This window comes from Rhyacophila brunnea, unplaced genomic scaffold, assembly GCF_057557595.1.
Source record: "Rhyacophila brunnea isolate RB1 unplaced genomic scaffold, BYU_Rbru_1.0 scaffold_11, whole genome shotgun sequence".
Taxonomy (NCBI): domain Eukaryota; kingdom Metazoa; phylum Arthropoda; class Insecta; order Trichoptera; family Rhyacophilidae; genus Rhyacophila; species Rhyacophila brunnea.
The window spans coordinates 20483053-20506772 of NW_028232763.1; the positions used below are offsets into that span (position 1 = coordinate 20483053).

At 33.7% G+C, this 23720-nt stretch overlaps 1 protein-coding gene across 2 annotated transcripts in view; it reads left to right on the forward strand.

The window, feature by feature from the left end:
• oaf (BRICHOS-like domain-containing protein out at first) overlaps nucleotides 1-23720 on the forward strand; it is a 200225-nt gene that overhangs the window by 113214 nt on the left and 63291 nt on the right. Inside the window, exon 5 of one of the 2 annotated variants that reach the window (XM_085959879.1) lies at nucleotides 18068-18442. The exons of the other annotated variant lie outside the window; for it this stretch is intronic. Coding sequence (XP_085816005.1) covers nucleotides 18068-18162 — 95 coding nt within the window. The 3' untranslated portion in view covers nucleotides 18163-18442. Of the gene's footprint in view, nucleotides 1-18067; nucleotides 18443-23720 lie in introns of those variants that run through there. 2 annotated transcript variants of the gene reach the window in all.

Sequence of the window (23720 nt, forward strand, 5' to 3'; positions counted from 1 at the left end):
ACAACTCCATAGCCCCAAAATGCTGACCCCGACGTATCTATACCTATTGATGGGAACGTATATTATGTTATACTACAAAGTTTAATGTAAATGTTTATTCTACGATCAATAATATATTAACATAGTGTAAATGAAGTGTATATTAAAAAACAGGTGGATTCGTAGTTCCGTAGATCGCTACTTAGGAATCCGTAAACTTGATATAAATGTAAGGCTACAGTGTCGAATATTCTCCACTGCTAAGAAGTAAAGACAGAAGATGGATATAACATATTAGTTATAACACTCATAGCATTACCGGAATCACTGCGTGATACATGTTCGTCGGGCGAGCGGGGTCTCTCGCTAATCCATGCCATTGCGTTGGACGCCGGTCGTCATTATTACCGTATCGGCGCCGGCCAAGCCTCGTCCGTCACATGTTACGCCTGTTCAGCGAAAACTTCATAAAAAATAATCTCCGCCCTTGTTTTGCTACCCTTTTTGTTAATGATTGTTTATGGGAGAAAAAATACGACCCGCGCGCTGGTTGTAATATATCTTGGGAGTATTACACATTTTTTTATTTTTATTCATAAATCCGTATAAATTGTCATATTTTATTACGTACCCAACTACATATAATCATCTAAATTATGCTTATTCAATGAAAATTGTTGCATTCATTATTAGTTCAATAAACAAAATAATTTGTACAAAGCATTTTTAAAATTACACAAAATGGTCGCCAATATACCAATAACCTATTTTCAAATTATAGCAAAAATACATGTTTATTAGTTGTATCGATAGCTTAATCGGTGAAGTTAACCGAAATTGCGGTGGACATGATTTCAAGCCCCATTCGGTATTTTTTTCTAATAGCTTGATATATTTCTGAAGTTGTTCTCGATAATTATGTGTACGTAGTATTTTATGCTACTTAAGTTCGGTGAACAAATTTCAAACATTGAATACAAATTGTTCGAAAAGTACATAAAAATTGTTTCTGACCATTTTACCTACATTTAACGTGCCGATACAAATGTATATATTTTGTTTTCTTCTAGGAAATCTTATTCGTATGCAGATGTTATTGGTTTTGGACTAAGCTTTACAAATATATATGATAAGATGTATTAACATATTATACCTACTTATTCTTTAATTCCCATAACTTCAGCGAAAGCTGACAATTAACCTTTGACCTGAACAACGAGAATGAGCTTTTATAAAACTATCATTTTCTGTCTGGAGCACTTTTTCCTGGAGGTTTCATATGCGGTCATATTTTTTTAGTAAGCATTAAATCTCCTAAATACTCTACGCTTTATGGTGGTTTTTTCATTATCTATAATATTTTGTGTATAATCATTCCACAATATTTTCAGCATATCTACGTATAGACTCAAAGAGACCTACATCAGGTATGTCCAAATTCAAACAGGCTGTGATCTACTACCCACTATCAAAACTAATAGTGATCCATCAAACTATATGCAAAGAGCCTGTAAGGAGAAATTACGCCTCAGTTTAAAGCGCGGGGAATAATCTTATTTTTCTCACACTCCTGCAGCAGGACCTAAGTGATTCATCTCAAATCAATTGATACGACAAGGTCACGCGGTCTTTGTCATGAATAATTAAAAAATAACTCACGTAAGCTGGTTTAGGAAATGTACAGTACTAATCAATGTTTCTTCCTCAAAATCTCAAATAAATTATATTATATTACAACTTTTTTTATATTTTCACGACTCAATTCCTATTCTGGTGCATCTGCCAAAATATAATTCCACGATCGACGCGTTGAACATGCCTGTTCTACACCATACACAGTTACTGAGAAAACGTAGCATCATACTATACCTATCGTATTTTTTTCATTTAAATGGTACCCTTTTTCCTTGTTTTATTTACTTTTAATCAAACATAACTAGACAGTGAATAAATATATTCGTGTTATTTATTCGCTAAATAAATTATAAATTCGCGTACCTGCCTGTTTTGAATTCATATTCGCTTTTATCTGATGGTAGGCATCGCACTGAATGAAAGAGATTTCTTTACAATTAATAATTTTCTATACAGACGTCGTTAGCTATTTTGTAATATTCGGAAAGAGCCGCCCATTGTTTGTATTGCTCGGTAGCTTTTTTTCTCTGTTTTTCATCGCTCCCCCTTTGTCTTCTTGAAAACGTTACTGTGTGTCCCCATTAAAACTCAAGAATATTAAATTTCTTGCATGTTCGTGTTCATTGTTGCCAGAGAAAGAAATTAATTAGTCTAATTTAGTCATCTTATATTTTAATGATCGCCGTGCCACGGTTCATTTCTCGCTTTTTTTAATTATTCTGAAATTTCCATTCGTAAAATCAGCCCATCTGCTAACGATGTGACCTATAAAATAACGAATCTCACCTCTTTACTGTTTATACTATTTTTTTCAAGTGTGACCCAGTAAACACAAGTCATGGCTATAATAAAACCTCTACTTTTTTATATCAATAATCTGATTCACAATATTTCACGTAGATTTATTGCACGAAAAAACTTGAACATATTGTGGACTTTTTGTATTATTATTATTTATGAGCATTAACAAAATATTATGTTTGATTAAAATGAGTACTTAAATAATACTATTTTTGTAACAGTTCGTTTTTAAATGTTGAAAATTTTCTTATTAATTTATTTTAATTAGAATATAATTTCCACTCTATTTATATCACTGAAATTCTACTAACTAGTCCACATATACGTTAGAGTAATTGCTAAAGCTTATTTAACCCTGACAAGAACAACTTATTTTTTCAGTGTCTTTTTGGTCAAGAGGTTGGGCGAATAATTAATAACTTCATATTACGAGTACCTAAGCGAAAATTATCATATAAAGATTTTTTTAAATTTCAGTTTCTGTAAAGCAAATCTCATGAACGAATTACAATGTTAGTTATATATATATATCACGCTTGTTATAATATAGTTGTTCTATATTATTTGGAGAACCTTTTTTATGTGTACCTAATTAAAACTGTTCACTGAACAATAAGGAATAAACATACTTTGACAACACCTCAGATATATACGTACTAGAAAAATACGACGCTTGGCGGAACTTGAACCTGTAACCACTGCATTTGCGCCAATTTTCTTTAATCTAATTACAACGAAATTAACTTACACGAAATGCTCATCAATCATATTCTTTTATTATTTATCATATTATTCATCAATTATATCTTTAAGTAGAATTGAATTCATTTTCAGTTAATTCTGTTTTGTATGGAAAGTTATTTCAAAAAAATCCGTAAAAAGTAAAAGACCATTATTGGTTGCTAAAGAGGTGGTCCTAACAACTAAATTATTAATATACACGTGCGTTATTATGGTAATCAAAATGACATACATTTCAGTATTCTATATTTGTTTGTTTTTTATTCACTTCATATCAAGTACAAGTTTGAGCATATTGAGCATAATAATTCAACAGAAAATTTAAAAACGTTGTGTATAAAAAGTTCTGTTTATCTTGTAATTATTTTTTAATTAGTTTCATCATATTGTATTTTATTGGACCGTACTTTTATTTCTTTTTAAAGAACTTTGGTTGTACCAAAATAAATATAGAACAAAATTATAAATATAAATATATCCTACGTGCCTAAGATTTACAATATTATATAAGTATCTTGAATCAGGTTGACGTGTTTACTCAACGTAGAAATGGGAAAATTTTCCGGACTTTGTTTATCGTATCGGAAGCAATGGAACTTGACCCGGCAAAATTTTCAATTAAAATTAGAAAAGCTTATTAATTAGGCCTTTGATTAAAAAGTTTTTAAAACCCGGGGTTTACGTAAACTTATTAGAAGCGGCCGATATCAAATTTCTACTTCGATTTTAACAAGATTTTATTTTCATCTAATCTTAACCAGTAATTCGAGTGAAACTGAGACGGTATTGTACTGTTTAATATCGTGGGCGGGAAATAATGATGTTACAGTATTCTATCTGCATCTAATTTTCCAAGCAGTCGATTTGATAACACCACCACAATTGATAAGCGCATATATGTATAGCAATCTTTACGGGGAGATGAAATTCATATGATATAATATAACATGACCATCACCATATTATGGTGATCGTAACGGCTTCATCTGCCTTATTTATTATTGACTAGCGAAGGTGTCTGCATGAAGTATGAACACATGTGTAAAATGAAAAAAATGTACTGATTCGATTTGATTTATTTTATATCCATAAGATATACAACGGTAGAATCTCGGCGTGTGTTCCTCTACCCGCGCTTCAACACTCCATCGCTGCTCACTTTACCCACATACTATTGATGAGTTGAGCCAAGGAGAAGTCGAGTGAGCCAACCGACATTTTTGAAAAAAATGAGGTAGGTGCGTTATGGTATTCTACATGTCATAAACTATCATAAAAGTGAAGTGAGCTAAGTAAATATGTACTAAAATAGTGCTTTATTGTTAAAATAAAAATATTCATTGATCTATCTATCGTATTATATCTTCAAATGGTGAAGTGAGCCAAGACATTAGCTCATATCACCGTTCTCACCAACTGGTTAACGTGTTGTTTTATCCTATAGAAGTGAACACGGCTAACACGCATATTGCTATGGTAACATGCTTGTTAGCTGTGTTCACTTCTATGCATTCATGCAAGTTTCCCACGCAATGTTGAACACGACTAACATAGGCTAAAGTGAGCCAAGATTAATAAGTAAAGGCGAAGTAAACTCACTCCTTTTATTATCTTATTACAATCAATACTATCCATAAATACTTTTTTCTATTTGTTTATGTAATAAACTTCCATTAAAAAAAAACTGAATACAGCTCCATACAAAAAAATATGTAAAAAGTTTATTAAACTAAAACCTTCAATAAGAAAGTTTCTCCATTTTGTCACTTCGCCTACTTCACTTCTTGCGGGCTCAATTGTTGCAAGTGCGTTCTTTTTGATACATTTTATTTTGTAACTTTGGAACCTTTTGGGATATCGAGATGAAGCCACTAAATTACTATCGACAATAATTATATATTCATTGAGAAGTTTACTTTTATGACATTGAGATACAAATCTACTGATAATCTAGTTTATAAGCTGTAATCGACAGAAAGACACAGACAGTCCAATTGTATTAAGAAGTACAGATTCTTGAAACGTATGTGTCAGTAAATAGTTTAGAATTAGTTAAATAAATTGTACCTTGCTGTTTATTACACGAGAGGCTTACGTTAACATTGGAAAATCAGTTTATTCGTCTTAGTTAATACATACAAAAATACTTCACTGATCTTTTTACATATGAAATTTAATTATAATTTACATTTCTACGCCGTAGATGTCTGCTCTATCGCTCGCGTAAATGACGAGATATAATAGTTTTCCGTCATTGTGAAATGTTCATTTGATGTCGTAAAATACCGTATATGTTTTACGCTTGTAACCTGGTACTATGCTTTCATCTGTGTACCGAATTATTCAATCGCCTAGTAAGCGGATATCCGGTCGAGCAAATTGTATCACGTTTCTCGACCTGCGTGAAGCGTGCTACGCGCCCGCTCCGTAGCGCCGTAGCATCCTAGCGCCGTAGAAGCATATCTGAAATCTACGGCCGTTCGCCGGCTTGTTTGCCCGGCGTGTTAAGATTTATCTGTTTGTTCTAGAGATTTGCAAGAAAACGCTGACGGCTTCGTTTCGGCTCCCTTCTCCCCTGCGAAACGGCTGCTTCGGTTCGGTCGACGCTCGGTTTAACATTTTTATTGATACTTTTGGGTAAACTGCTTGTAAATAATGACTATATAACGTGATATATCGCTTTTATAATTCAATTACAATGTACGACTATTCTAAACTTATGGGGTAGGTATACCTATATATTTTTCAGCGGTTAATCCATTATTATTTTCATTTTTTTTTATCAACTGAAAATAATAAATAACAGTTGTTATTATCAGTGAAATTATAAACATTTCCAAAATAATTGTAATCGTAAAATTTCAACATTGAATTACACAGTTCTCTGAAGAAGGCGGTACGGGATTCAAAAGTAGAGATAAATCGAAATATATTTCGTAAACCAGTGCAGATTCATATTGATATATGATTTAGAATATAGATGACATATTGCCCGATTCAGTTATACGATTTAGACGCTTTGACTACTGTGGAAGTCTCCTAAAAAAAAACATGTGCTTGATCAATGAGACAAAAAAGGAATATATGCCCATTCTGATCAACCAAGTGCATAACCGTCAGATCTCTGATTCACTGACTGCTTTTTCGAGCGTATCAATAGTTTTATGTACTTTGGTTCCCTGGTAACCAATAATAATGTCGTAGTTGAGGGGAAAAACGGAGAACTGGTACACCATGATGAGTAAATAAACACCCAATAAAACTACACATTGGCATTATTATTTAGTTGAACCATCATGTAATATTTCTGTAAAACCGTTTATAACCGCACTCGGGCATATAATCACAATCAACATAAAAACGGCCGTTATTGCATACGTACGAAAATCGGAATGGCAACTAAGCGATCTTAATATTTGTGGAGTTTACCAACTTAACCATGCTTCGTGCACTTGAAAATAATTTCAAATGACATAACAGAATAATAAGACTCCTACTATTTATAGTCCAAATTTTTAATTGTGCTGAATAAAAATAAATAGGTAGTTTAATAAAAAAAACTCTGCGTTTCCTTCCTATGTTTCGATATCTTCGATAGGTACGCCTATCATAATGTATTCTGTCGTATCAAACCGGTGTAAAAAGTATCAATAAATTCAGCGATATTGTAGCACAGGACGCCTTAAACACGGCGTTGTAAAGAAAACGGTATCCGTTGTCTTACGGTAGTTTCATAATAATACCTTGGAACACCTTATCTGGCTATCACCTACTAGGGCTAAGCACGACTTTATGCGGCCCGCTCTCGTTTATTTCCGGAAGCATTCATCCAGCGGTCTTATCGAAACTGAATCTACATTGTGAGAATGTTTACGACTATGCTGACCGTATTTTTGAAACTCATTGTTTTGAATTTCCCCCGAAAATCTTACGGCTTCTCTCTACAGTCATTTGTAAGCGCGCAAATTCTTTTCCGTATTTCTTGATTTATGTAAACTTCGGTATTTTTTTACCCTAGTGGCCTATCATTACCTCAAGCTATTTTACTGTTAGACTAGCGACGGTCCACAACCTTTTCCGAGTAAAATACAATGTAGACAGATATACAGATATATTATGAAGTAATAATATAGGGAGTTTCGTTATTTTTTTTATCTTTTAACTTCAGGCCCTTGTGACTCTTGTGAGATCTCTAGATGGAACTCTAATTAAATTGGTGCCAAAGTAGTCTATAAGCTGTGCAAGTTTCATCACTATTGATCAAGTAGTTTTTGAGTTATAACGGAATAAACAAACGGACAAACAGAAATTTAACAACGTTGTACTTGGAAATAGTTAAAACGCTGCTTATCGAAGTATTAATATTTCGAAATCACTAAGAGACATTTCAATTTGTATTATTAGTGTAGATATAGGACGCTTTTAAAAAACATTATCGTTCCCGGCTTACGCAATATTTATTTTCTTATAGATTTTTAATTAACCTGTTTTATAGCGCCATACCGGAAACGGGCAAGGACTCCTTAATTGTGCACTTTGATTACAATGTTTACAAAATCTATTGCACATCTGTAAAATACAAATGCGTAAAGGCAGGCATACTAACGAATTGATTATGTTGGCTGTTAATGGGCTAAAGACGTATATGTTTAAACAGCTGTGTTTTTTCATGAAATATTGTGAGTGTGAAAACCATGTCATATGAACGTACATTTTGAATACGGTTGCGTTTTTCACATGCATGCAAGAACTAACTCGGTGGAATGGATAAGTGTATGCTTTACATTAGTGAGTAGGCCTGAACAACGGTGGATAATTCTACTTCTGATTTGTGGAAACATTTCAAAACACTGGATTTCAAGCTGTTGAAGACAATTTTCAATATCAGTCTAAATTAAATAATCAATGAATTGAATTCTATCGTCATTATAATTTTAATATCTATCTACGATGGCCGCGCGGCTTAAGTACCGGCCTATAACGTCGTGGGTCCCAGGTTCGAATACTGGCTCTGGCAAGTACACATATTGTTTTTCAATTTGTGTATGAGTCAGAGTATGGACCTAATAGGTTGAGCAAGTGGCTGACATCCATTTCTCGTAAAAACAAAATCTGTTAATGCAAACCTCTACTCTGTGGAGGCTCATATAATCTTATTAGGATCTGACATGGTCGACAAAAGAAAAACGTTAGTACTTATCTACATAAAATACAAAAATGTAATATGTATGGGTAGGTGGTTTCGTAATTGTTTTTTTTTTGTTTCAATTTACGGTTGTCAGAATTATTGTTATTTTGACATAGCCTATATAATATTATATTGAACACTCATTTTATTTGGAAAATGTGATTATTTTTATTTTGTAAAGTAAGACCATTTAACGTAATATTTTAATCAAATAATCTAAATTCCAATAATGGAATTAAGTGTACCAAGGTATTATCTTTACTACCCACCATGATCTGATTATTTTTACAAGTTCGGTAGTAAGTTTTAAGACCCTTAGACGAGTAGATCCAAAACACTGATCGTCATGCCCCAATACTCTTTGAAATATATTCTATGTGTATCACTTAATCCCAATTTACACTGCACGAAATCCACAACGTCTTTGAAACAAATATAAAAAAGCCTTAGTGAGGATATTTTTACAAGGCTACCCCACATTGGATTATAAAGCAACATTTTTAATAAAGCTCTCACGATCACTGAAGAATGTATATAGACAAGTATTTATTATATTATTTGTGTTGTCTAACAGAGAGTAAGTTTATATTATTTATTTGACCATAAATATTTCGTAAAACAAAACATATTTGAAAAGGGTATATTTTAATTTGTGTTCTATTTTCAAAATATTCTAGTAATCTTATTACTTATTTACTGTACATGTGTTTTTATCGTTTCGGCCTTCTAAGTATTCTACTTCCTGTTTACATGATTCCTTTCAAACGATATACGATACCGTTCCTCTTATTTACATTTTCAGGTAAAATATTCCATTCCCAAGCCTATTGTTTGTAACTTTTGTCTCATATACATAATATCAGATATCATATTTACGCGACACGCGTGCAGGTAAAATATTCAAAACTGAAATTCTGAACGTTTGAGTACGACATCGTAGATAATCCATACATTATTAAGACATCGTGAAAGCACGCGTGCCACATGCTGCGGTACGGATAAAGAAAATTCATTAAATATGTCATATTGTGATGTCACGTGTTGTCTGTCATTCACAATATTTGATTATTTTTGTTTCATATACAATTTGTATATACATTTATTATTTTAACTGAAATATTTGTATTGGTAATTTGCGTCGGATTAAAATGTACGTATGTATAAATATAGTGATTGTAAGTACACAGGAAATATTGGGCTAATTTTATTGTACGATTTAAAGTTACATATTTAAAAAAAAACATCGTAATTCATAATTTGAACGTGCTAAACCCAAAGGTCGTAAGAGACGTTTGGCCAAAAATGAGTTAGATATGGAGTTAGCTTGTCGGCAGCCTTTTTATATCAGTCAACTTTTAGTTTTAATAATGGAGTTAGAAAAATAGGTACTCGCGGAAATATTTAAAAGTTATGAAGAGTTATGAAGCAATTTTATCGATTAAAAACTAAAAGAACGCCAAAATACAATTTATATATCACTCTATCTATGTCCGTGCTTAAGATATGACTTGCTAAAAATGTAGGCTTGGTCCTCATACGACCTGTGGGATGGCGGTTGCTGAACACTGGTCCAGAATGTCGTCTTCAACTTTCAAAAATGCATCTCTAAGTTACAAAGTTACAGAAAATTTAGTGGAACGAATATGACGAAACGAATAAAAAAAAATTTCGAATCCAGTAAAATTTCAAATTGTCACTTATGTCACTTTGCACGTTACATAATATTTTGATTTATTTACTAAAATATGTTCATTTGTATAGCCTGAAGTGCCTACCAGTAGCGAAGGGTGGAGGTAGGCTGTTAAGATCTGGCATACATAGTGCACATTAAACTTTTTTAGTTATACATATTGTTTTTATTGAACTAGAACTACAATTTATATATGGTGTCTGTTAGTTTTTAAAAATCAATTAACCACTGCCTAAACCAAACCATAATAGTTTTGGTATATTTTGGATATTCGATACGACAAAATTTTGCACACTTTTTCATTCATACATTGTTGTAGGCTATTTTTTTTTAATTCATTAAGCCCTGCCTAACCAAACTATAATAGATAAAAAATATTATTCTATCTATAAAATATCCAAAGTTATGTATGATTTAATTGCATAATTTTAGATATTTTATAGAAAGCCGAGTATTTTTTACTATTATCTATTGTGGCTTGGTTTTCGCAGGGTATAATTGAATTTTAAAAACTAACCAACACTATCTGTACATTGTAGTCGTATTTCAATGAAAACAAATATGTATAAGTGACAAAGTTTAGTGTGTACTATTTATGCATGATCTTAACAGCCTACGTCCAACCTTCGCCATTGGTGCCTACTAATGCTACTACTTATATTCTGTAAGCCGAGATAAATTAAACTGAATTATTATTGAACATAGAATATTCTTAGAAAATTCATTTATGTATAGTGTTTTCACTTACAAAAATAATAATGTAATAATCCATTATTAAAACTCACAGTTACAAGATGGTTATGGTTCATGATAACTGTAGAATTTAATATGATTTATGCTACATACATACTATCCTTTTTGTAGTTTTCATGTCAAAATCCACTAGTCATTGTATTGAAAATCTCAGCGTGAAATTTATAAGAAAAACAATGGATCGCACACAGTGGAAGAGGGCGTCAGCTATTGATATTGTTTCCGAGAATATTGCGTGGGAAATTGAAATATCGCCTTTGCGTCACACGCTTCAAGAATAGCCACAATAAAGCTTGACCCGTTTCCCATTCTGGTGCTTTTAATCCTGGATAAAGCTCCCGCAACGTCAGAGTGCCGCCTGTAATATTCATAGCCGCGTGCGTGCGTTTACTCTCACACATATACCGAGTAATGGGACGTAAGCTTTCCAGAGGAATTAGGATATTCATTCGCCGGGATTATACTCCGTGCACGGAGCTCAGTAGAAAAAAAAACGCTACGCCGAATTACCACGTGAATTATTTTTTTACACCCGCCGTAAAAGTGTACCAAGGCATAGGCTTTTTATTGAGTCGTTTGTTTTATTAGAATATTACAATGCGGCTGGTGTATTTAAATCGTGTGCTTTTTCGGATCGCGTTATTAGTGTTGCGATAAATTCTTCCGATATCGCCCGTAGTATAATGGAAATTTACGTATTGTTCTCTGCATAACCTGCGTCCATACTTTTATACATTTACGATGGCCCGCATTTCGGTCGTTTTCTTTAATTTAGAGGTACCTATTCTGCTTCCGTAATTGATAATTTAAACCAATGTTTTTGTTATCCATGTCTCTGATTAAAAAAAATAACGTGGCGTGTGTACTGGGCATATCCACAGGGAATATTCAACATTCACCACCGGGAATTAGGTACACTCCGACATTTCAGACCACCGAGACAATTCATCGCCTCAATATACATGTAATATTAAATGTTTTGGTACAGCGAACAAGACGAAAAGGTACATACATAATAAAAACATTGTATGTATTTATACCATAATACAACTTACAAAATAAATCAACATATATTTTTTATACAATAATACACATATTATGTATGTGTGTGCTCTAATGAAACTCATGAAATATCAGAAGTAAATAAAAAAAATCGATACGTTTATAATATTTATTCAAGTCGTTAAGTAAGTTCGTATATTTTTTTGTGTTTTCTCTGAGTAATACCTAAGTATTATTATTATTTGTCTTCAAATTTGAACAAATAATGCCATAATGTAGCGCCTAATTACAGTGTAAATACATTATTTTCTTTTCGAAATTCGGATTGAAATAAATATGTATATTGAGGTGGTAAATAATATCGACGGTGAATTGTAGGCGCGATGAATTGCATTGTCGATGAATTGTCGGCGGTGAATGTTACGGATACCCCACAAGACACATTGCCACGGGCTGTTACACGCGAGAAGTTAAAGCTGTACAGTTGTCGCAAAATGACACATAATCCATTAATACGTAAATGTATGAATTTTCACGATTCTATATTATTTTTAAAATCATTATTTTCGTCTAGGTACTAAATCCAAAGCAATCGCAGTTTGCTGTGGTTATTTTCATGCTGGAGCAAGTATTCATTGTGATTCTTTATTTTTCTAATGCAAGCATAGTTTTGTTGTATGTACAATTAAACGCATAAAGATTATGAATCGGAAATCCATCAAACACCAATTCCGCGAAAGAATATTTTTTAAATGAATTTTTAGCGTCGTGGGTCCTAGGTTCAAATCCTGGGTCTGGCAACTACACATATTGTTTTTCAATTTGTGTATGAGTCAGATTATGGACCTAATAGGTTGACATCCATAAAAACAAAATCTGTTAATACGAACCTCCACTGTGTGTAGGCCCATATGATATTGGACATGGTCGGAAAAAAGTTTAATGAAAGATTAAGTTATTTTATTTTATTTGCCTATCATTCATTATTGAGCTAAAATTATTCTTTCTATGAATGACGCACTCTATTACCATTCTCTGTTCGACCCGGTTTTCTCTTTTTTGCCACCTCTTCAACTTTACTGGCATCTTTCATTGCACTATAAGTGCATCGGCTACTTTCGCATTTTATATATATTTTATGTTACTTATAAATACTTTTTGAATAAGCATTCTGAAATAAGAAGATTGAGAACGCAGTTGTGCAATAATCACCTCTTAAACGTGAGGCTACAATACTATTTATGTTATATTATTTGTATAAGTTGAAAGTCTTCATAATATTATATTACGTAGGGCGAAGAATATGAAAAATGACTATTTATTATAAATGCGGAAGTTATTTGTTCAGCAAAATAAACAATGTAATATTAAACATTGTAATGTAAATGTTCTCAACGAACCGCCTTGCGTTTTCATTCATATATTTTTTGGCAGAAAATTATTTTACATATTATTTTCCCAGCACGAAATAATCACATATTTGCACTGTAGGAAATAATGACTACAATATTCTTGACTTTTGCCATTCCTTTTAAAAATATATATTCCCAAAGCGCGGCGATGTGGCCGAGCAGATAGCTGGAAAACAGGAATTTCATTTGAATAAGTTGCGAGGAACCCAAATCAAGGTAATCAGTGAGAACGTGAGCAGAATTCCAAATCACCTTTAAATCATTCTGTCCATAAGTAATGCCGTTCAAAATGTGGACCAATTACTTAGATCCATTAAAAGTGTGCTGGTTAGAAGCGCTTAGCTTAATCATTTCGTTGGCGTTTCTATTTTGAAAAAAAAATGTAGTATTTAACGAAATATAAATTGAATTTAATTTTGAATAATCCCCATGTGTAGCATTGTAGCATGTCATATTTTTAGATGTTGACTTATACCGCAAATCCCTCAAATTAGTATTTTCCACAAACTCTTTAGTTTCTCTACATCTCTCTACCCGTCAATTTTTTTGGGGCTAAGCTAATTACTTTGCCATTCTTTATATACCCAGTTAATATATTACAAAATAAGCATCAATAAACATGGTTGTATTCTGGTTTCATAATAGAATATGATAATAATAATATTATCATATATTTTTATACTTAAACGTTTTAATATATAACGTGTACGCATTGTTACCATTTATTACATTCTAGGAGGACGAGTTCGCGGCTAACCTGTTCACGGTTACCTCTAACCGTTCGATCGTCGAGTTAAACACGACTGCGTTGTCTTCGTACTCCAAATCGTACACTCTTTCTTCGCATACTTCGTTTGCGTCACCATGATGTAAGGCTGTAGGCGTATTCCACCGTCTTATGCATTAAGATTTCCATCATGATGATAAAAAAGAAAAGGCGCTAGTACACAGGCTTGCTGGCGTAATTTCGAAGAGGTCAGAGGATTTTCCAGCTGTTCTTACGCGGCACTAGGTATTAGTACTCGGAATTTTAGGGGTACATTAGTACAGAGACGCTTCACGTGTCTGGGGCATGTATTCCGGATGCCTCGAGAGAGTGCGACACTTCGGACTCTTGTGGCACAGTCTCGTGGCCGGCTCTTTCTCACCCTTTAGCGGTGCTATAAAAGCGATCTACGCGCTACAGATATTGCATGGCGGGATTTGCGAGGATTTACCCACACAATACAATTGTAAGAATGTGTGCGCAACGATTTTTACAGTTAACTATTAAGTAGGTAACGAATAAACGTCGCCAAAAATAAAGATTATAGAATACGTTTTATTTTTTTAAGATATCCTTCATTTCGATTTATTTCAAAATGTTTATTTTATAATTTTTGTATCTGGTAATTCTAATCTAGTAAATTTTTACACCACATAATCGTCATCATAACTGTCCCAACAACCCATGGTGAGACAGTTATGGAAGGCTTCCTTCAACAACTTCCTCCATTTACCCATATCCTAGGCCAGTGTCCTCCAGGTGTCTGCAATCTGGTATTCAGGATTCCTCTCGGCGGTTGAGCGCTGTTCATTTTTGCCACATGCCTCGCCCATCGGAACCTGCCAAGTTTAACAAAGATACATTCTTCTTGGAGAAGGTTGTAGAACTCCAGTTGTGCCGAATACTCCATTCTTCTCCGTCTAGTATTCGTCTATGTAATTACTTTAGTACATAATATTTCTTTAGTATGTTACTTTAGTACTTATTCAACGTTTTGTTTTTATTAATCTTATATATGACAATCTTACGTCTGCAAATAATATCATATGGCGTAAGCCGCGTTGACACATGGACCGAATCTCTTAGTATCATACTGTTGCGAATGGAACGATTGTTACTTCAAATATCGTTGATGTCAGACATAATATCGTCTCTGTTCTGGCAGAACACACTAACTGGATAATACTTTTGAGAATAGTTTTGAGTAATTTGACTTTGAAGTTGTTAAAATGTTTGAAATGGTCTATCATGTGAGTTTATTAAGTAATCGTAAAAAGGATAACTTTAAAATAAAGACTGTTTATTTATTAAGAAGGTTTCCAGATGGTAAAGTTTGAAATAAGGAACATTTTGGTATAACTAACTCAATATGTAAACAATCATAAGGTACTGTAAGTCCCAAAGACTACGATGGGCGGGACAAGTGGAGAGGTGGAGGGCCAAGGATCATGACGAAGTGGCTACCCCAACGGAAGAGACCCAGAGGCCGTCCAAGAAGGAGATGGACTGACGCCGTAGAAATGGACTGGCTTCATATATGAAGACCCGGTAACCGGAGAAGTGTGGCGAGAGACCGGAGTGAGTGGAGAGCGGTTGTGGAGGAGGCCAAATCCCACCCCGGGTTGTAGCGCCGTGGAAGAAGAAGAACTCAATATGTATTTTTTTCGAATTAGTGTCTTCTGCTAGAACAGTGACGATATTCATGTGTAAACGTGCATTTAGACACAAAACTGAACTACAGCAAAATAATGAATTATATAATATAATATGTACTTATTACATACTCGTACCTAGTTGTCTCTATAGACTTGTAAAATTGTTTAATTCTATACTCAATTATTTCCATTTCTGTGTACAAGCGAAAGCAACTTCTGATTAAGGTGTCTCTATATTCAGCTTACGTCTCACACGTTGCATCAATATGTTAATACACTTTCATGATGATGAATAATAATAGTTTGATGTAGCATGTTTATACGCTTTCAGCCGAATTGAGTCTCTTTCGGGCTTAATAAAATTCTAAAGGGCGTAGATATAAGTGTGATTGCGAGCTTGGTACACTCCATGTCGCTGAGTGATTCCGGCCAAGGTTAGAAAACTACCTACATAAAAAATATGTACACTGATATTTAAGAACGATTGTGATTTCATAATTATATTTAAATACGTATCACATTTATGTAAGCTATGTACTATTCCATATAACTTAATATAAATTTCAATGGTACAAAACCTACATCAATAATAATTTAAATTCACATTCCATCTCAAACCCTCACATCGATCTCATGCAGATTCATCGTCTCATTCGTAATAATATGTGGCATCATCGGAATTCATCATCACATTTCCTCATATTCTTGGTTTTGGTTACTCCTGTCGATATTCGGTTTATCGTTCGCCATACTGCGAAATCCTCCATATTTAAGCCCATGATGAAACTTCACTAAAATGCACCCCAAATAAAATTACATTAGTCCGAGTAAAAAGGGTTATTTATCAACAGATAAGATCTCCAGGAAATCCAAAAACGTCAATGCTAAACACACATATTATAATTTATCTATGTGAGAATATTTTGAAACACATTAAACTTTGTAACAACATAAACAATATTTTTTGGACCATGTATGATCGTAAGCAGGGATTCCAATCCCGGGATCCCGAACTATTTTCGATACCTATGAATCCCTTCGGGATTGATTTTTTTATCAATTTTTATGGAAAATAAAGTAAAAACGAAAATATAACAGAAAAAATACTTTTAATAACAAATTACTACATTAGAAATAAACTGAGTTTGAATGAAGTTTGATTTATTACCCATGTGTAAGTTGCCAATTCATTTTATTTTTTCACATAAATTAATAAAAATGAGAAAGATAATAAAAGATAAAGTAATTCCACCACGATCTCATACGTTTTACGGCAGTTTCATATTTGGCTGACTAATTAGATTTATGAATCTCGCTAACCCATCCATTAAGTCTTTACTATCAGAAACAGCAATCTTGTATAATAAAAACACAATATTAATTTTACGAAATTTTTTAAATGAAAATCGTTACGATTTATTTTTGACTGATTTTTTCAATGTTGTTTGTATATGTATATAAAAAAATATATTAACTATGGGAAAAAATGCCAATCCCGGGATTGTCAAATTGTAATCCCGAAATTCCGGGATCAAAATTTTGGCTCGAGATTGGATTCCCTAATCGTAAGTAGTGTTCGATAATTATGACAACCTAGCTATGTGTATAATTATAATTCATTTTACTCGTATTCTTTGACTTATATAAAATCGGAATAACTACGCGTGGCCGACGTACTCGTGTGGAACGGTGTACGCACGGGACCCTTCCGAGAGCTTTCGCCCTGTAAAATTTCATCTTGCGCGCGAGTTATGGAGCACTCAAGTCACGTGACATTAACCTCAGTTGAAGTGAAACGTTTACAGGTAGCTGTCATGTGTAATGCCCTCTATCTCCGCGGTAATAGCTCGCCTTTTTCACTCGACGCAAGGTAAATAAATATAGGTAACGTTTCGGGTTTCAATTCTGCGCATTAATATTATTCTTTAACCCGGAGACATCTCGCTGCGAATGATAGTCATCAAGATTTTCTCACAAAAAACTTATTTCTATTATAGACACAACAGTAGCGTGCGGTTATTTTTGCTTGTAGGGATGCTGGAAAAAAAATCATATACACGTAATTAATTTTTGCAACATAAGTTTTTTAATTAATTGAATCTTGGTGGATAAACGCTGAAGTAGTATGGCTTGTAATGTTGCAGAGTGATAGGTCTTATATATTATTTTATAAATATTTACACAATATTAATAATATATACATGCAGTTAAGCAAATAATACTTACCATCACCATAAATATCTACCTATTGGTATCACGTAGTACTTCGTCCATTATTTCTGGACATATGAAGATACCTTCTGGACGTGAAAAAAGTACTTAAACATGTGTTAAAGAATATGTTGTTTTCAATATTTACGTCTGTATCCAAATTAAATCATAAGTCATGGTCCATAGCAACTCTTTAACTTCATTCGCATTTATATTTTATTAATATGTTCGCAGTATGTTTCCCTTTCACGGAGGAGTTTCAGCCAACACCAAACCATCCTAAGGAAGATGCGTGGATTGATGCCTTGGCGATCCCACTATGGCTGTGACTTGTTATATAACTAATTTTGTGATTTTATTTTTATGGTTTTGTTCTTAATGTATTTTTTTTACTATCGCCATATGATTCCAATACAAAAATTGTTTCTTTTCTTATTATGAACATTGCTATCCTTACCGATTATTAAATATTTAAATATATACCTAGTCAACTTTTGTCTATTAATATGTTTGCGTATAATTTTAGATAAGATTAGCTGGTGATTAAAATAAATAAGGTATCCAAATGCTTTTAAGTAATCATATTATCGTACCTTAATACAGTCACGCAAATAATTCTTTGGCTATTTTCCCTTTGTGTATCGTTCTCGTGTATGATAATTCCCGATTTGTAATTTAGATTTCCGATTGTCTTCCGCGGCTGAATACCAGGTCAACAATGTCGAACTTCAAAAAATCTAGTTGCCTCATATATTATTCATGCAATCGGAATTTTTCGGGAGGGGCTTAGGGCTGCAGAATGGGGGGCTTGTAATATGGCCCACTTTGGATTTTCTGAGTGGCGCAATTGCCAACCACTCTCTAATGGCATATTGGGGAATGGCGCGCGAATTCAAAGTGGGGCGGCATTCGATGTTCGGTTGATTAAAGCAAAGCTCGAGAGGAACCTGAAGGGCATTATGTGACTTGTATTTGCTGACTATGGGGGCTGAATGCATCGGTGATTTGAATAAAAAGTATACGCTCACCTTTTATATGTAAAAACTTTTAATTAATTTTCAAATAAAAAAATAAGTACTTATGCCATTTTTATGTAGGTATTTATTCCATATAAATAGTAGAAATTATTGATATATTATATAAACTGGAGAGAGATACAATATACCCATTGAGAATAGTTTATGTATCAAGTTTTTACGTCAATATAGATATTATATTTTAAAATATACCAATATTTCGATTGAGCTTTTAAAAAAGCTCAAAATATGTTTTAACATTGAGTAGGTACTTACCTATACCTCTTTACTGTGTTTAATATGCATAAACATGTTTAGACGCGTTTATTTCAAATATAATTTACCACATATGCCTCTCTTCTACTCGGTATAAAATGTAAGTTATCACGTAATGAGAGAAAAACCCCTATTGTCTTACAAAATGTTACCTTCTTCTTCCTGGCGCTAAAACCCTATGTGGGTCTTGGTTTTCTCCAGTATCTGCTTCCATCCAGGTGTATGTCCAATGTCAACTATTCTTCCATCTCGAACAAGATCTAATAGGTCTTCGTTTGTCTTACGATTTCCTTAATGTCAGTTTATGTGTCATGCGTGGCTCGTTTCCCTTGTCTACATAGCACATAAGGTGGCTCAGTTTGATGGACTATGCAATGTGCGGACTCCAGCTATATCTCGCGATTGTATCTCCGTCTCCGTCCCGACTGTGTGTCATTGATGGGTTCGAAACAAAATATTCTCTCTAATATATGAAGCCCAAGCTAAGTCGATACTATCCCTCCATCTTGTACGAGGTCGATTGGTTCTTTGTTTGCCTTCCGGTTTTCCGAATGTCAGTTTATTTGTGATACGAGACTCGTCCATCCTGTGTACATGGTCTAACCGTCTAGGGCGGACTAATTTGATGGAATGTACGATATGCACATACAAAGCGTGCAGCTCGTAATTGTATATTCGCATCCACCCCAACTGTGTCATTGATGGGTCCAAAGAAACCACGCAGCACGCTCCGCTGAAATTCACCCAACACTACCTACTGTCCAACTCTAAAAATGTCCCGGTGCCTATCTAATATTATAAAATCATTCCATTGTTTTAAAAATGCTAGTTTAATTATTTTCTATCTTTTTTGAAAATAACATCAAATTGCAGACTGAAGATACACGTGTTATAAGAATTTAGTACCTAATGTTTTTATTGAAAAGCCTCACAAACATATCTTTTTAAAAACCGTTGCTTCTTTTAGAACGAATGAGATCAGTAGCTAACCCGGCAAATGAAAGATGTGTGTTCGAATACTCACTCCACGATTTTTCTATAAATGTTGCTACAGTTATTTTTAAACATCTGTAGGAATCATTAATATAATAATTAAGTTAAACGTAAAATAGTACTAATAATTAGTATTGTACTTACATATACGGTGGTTAATAATTACTTATTACTTTTCGTATTTTTACATGAAAATATTTATAATCGTACTATATTTCTATATTCAAAATAAGTACCTATGTGTTCCCGTGTGCAAATATAAAAATTAATTCCTCCGAGTACCTATCTACTTTAAATCCCTTTGCGTATAAAGCATGTTTTCTGAGCGCAAAAGAGGTTTTTTTCAAATTGGAATCGACTATGTTTTGTTGTGTATACAAAACAGTGTTTTTTTCTCCTTCTGTAGGTATATTTTCTGTTCGGCCACTTCTACTTCTAAGGCCCTCGGGACTAAGCCGCCTAAAAAGACGATATTCTTGGAGAAGACTTGCTTAGCAATGCATAAGATGCGATCATCATCTCGTGTATAATGCATAAACATATTCCCTTGTTCATATGTAAGACAGGGCTTAAGGAGCTTTCCATGAAACCACCGACGTATAACCACCACGGGGCGTACATATATGCAAACACAAAGCTTTAACCCTATGTACTATAAAACGGAAAATAATATTATTTCTAGAAAATTTTAGAGTTATCACATGTTTTAAGTTAGTAATAAGAATAGCATATTATATATATATATATTATACATAAAGCATCATAGTAATGCGTAAGACTGGGACTTCTCGTCCGGGTGCTCCAGCTTCGATTTCCCATGAAGTCCCCATAAAAATGCTAAAATACAATTTTTGCTATAACAAAAGCTTACATGACTTAGTATATAAAACACATTTATATTTCAATATAAATACTACTATAGCCTTTTTTTATTAATAATATACTTTCCCGCGACGACCGAACAGTACGCGTTGTAAACTCGTGGGTCTCGGATCCGAATTCCGAGTGTGGAAAATTCTCATATTGTTTTTTTCTATGTGTGTTTGAATCAAGTGACCAACATCCATTCCTCGTAAAAACAAAAATCTTTTATGTGCCTTTTCGCGAGGCACTTTCCTACGCTTTTAATTATCGTCATTTTTAATTAACAATACACCATTTGAAATAACTCCTAAAAATATTTGCTAGTGTGTGATTTGCTTGCTTGTCAATTGCTCTTAATCATAAAAGCTACCGACCCAAGAGACCGTCTTGCGTATAACTCCAAATAACTACATTATATTATTTTATGAAGTGTTTCAATGTTTGTCATGAGATGGTTAGATGCCACATTCATACATAAAATCAAGGAAATGACATTAAGTGCTAGTTTGATTTGTTCATGGTATCGCGTGTAATTTAAATGTTAGTTTTGATGACTTACCTAATACCCATATATAATTTCAATATATATACGAGGGTGGGTCAATAATTCCTTAGAAAAAAGCATTAAAACAGTTTTTATTTTTGTATTTTTTTTTTCTCAACATAATCTCCTTGGAGCTCAATACACTCGGTTAGACGTTTCTCAATTTTTTTTAAACCGTCAGAAAAATAAGTTTTCGGAAGGTCCTCAAAATAAGCATTTGTCCGATCGATGACTTCTTCATTTGAAAAAAAACGTTGTCCACTTAGCCATTTTTTTAAGTTTGGGAAAAGGAAAAAGTCACTGGGGGCTAAATCTGGCGAATACGGTGGGTGGTCGACCAATTCGAACTTCAATTCTTCAATTTTAGCCATTAATCGTAAACATGTGTGAACACGGGCATTGTCCTGATGAAAGAGGATTTTTTTCCTGTTTAAATGAGGCCGTTTTTCTTCAATTTTGTTTTTTAGCTGGTTCAATAAAGATGCATAATAATCCCCTGTTATTGTTTTTCCTTTTTCCAAATAGTCAACGAAAATAATTCCACGTGCATCCCAAAATACAGTAGCCATAACCTTACCAGCTGATTTTACGGTTTTCGCCTTCTTTGGACATGGTTCGCCTTTCGCAATCCACTGCTTTGACTGTTCTTTCGTCTCGGGAGTATAGTGGTGTATCCATGTTTCATCTACAGTCACAAAGCGACGAAAAAATTCATCCGGATTGCGTTGCATGAGCGACAACAGGGCTTTAGAGGCCACCACCCTATTGCGTTTATTGTCGACTGTGAGCAAACGCGGCACCCATCTTGCAGAAATTTTTTTCATGCCCAATTTGTCATATAAAATAGAAATGACGCTACCTTTTGAGATCCCTGTAACCTCAATTATCTCACTCAACTTTAATCTTCGGTCACTTAACACCATATCGTGGATTTTATTGATCATTTCTGGTGTAGTCACCTCTACAGGACGTCCTGAGCGTGGTTCATCCTTTGTTGATGTACGACCACGTTTAAATTCATTTAACCAGTTATAAATAGTTGCAAGTGAAGGAGCAGATATGCCGTGAACTAAATCCAACTCATTTTTTATTTCCTTTGCTGTTAACCCTTTTATATTAAAATGTTTAATAACAGCTCTAAACTCAATTTTCTCCATTTTCCATTTTTCCATTTTTCCATTTTCCACAAGCAATTTTTTTTTAAATGTACGAGAAACACACAACAACCCGACCAATCTGATTGAAACTTCGCAGCATACTGAATCGGTAGTGCCGCTGCATGAAAACAAACCGCTTACAGTACTAGTCGCGCCACCTGTCGGCTTTTCTAAGGACTTATTGACCCACCCTCGTATATAGAAGAATGAAATTGATTCGAATCACGCCCATTCCATGATTTTACAACGTTTTTATTAGCTCGTATTCTTGTTTGTCCAGTACAAATCTTGCAATCGATTTTTAACTAACTTCCCGACTACCTAAACATTTGAAACTTTTAGAATATATCAGAACACGATGCCAATGCATTATTTTAATACTTTTAGCCATATTTAAGCAGAGTTGAATTCATTTTCCGTTAATTCTGTTTTGTATGGAAAGTTATTTTACTGTTATTGGTTGCTAAGGGGGTGGTCCTAGCAACTAAATTATTAATATATACGTGCGTTACTATGGAAATCAAAATGACATTTCAGTATTCTATATGTATTTGTTTGTTTGTTTTTTATTTACTTCATATCATGTACAAGTTTGAGCATATTGAGCATAATAATTCAACAGAAAATTTAAAAACGTATATAAAAAGTTCTTTTTATCTTGTAATTTTCTAATAAGTATGTCTATTTGTCAGACTTTTCTAAATTTTGTATTAATAAAAATAATACTACGTTCGTAAAGCATTTGTATATTCAGTCTTGAATTAAAAATAATGTAATTAAAAAAATCTCTTAATTTTGATTATTTTCATCAGAACATGCAAATGACATAAGTCATTAACAGCGCGGCTTTAACCCACCTACGTTTATGTCATAACAACGTAGTTAAACATATTTCCGCCCAAAACATCCGAATTTACAGTGCGGTTAACCGTCGTCAAGTGGTTAATAGGTAACCGCCGTCGCGACGCTAGTTGGAGGGCGCCGCGACGCCGTCCTCACCGCCCCGCCACTAACGCGTGCTTCGTCCTTTCCCTAGT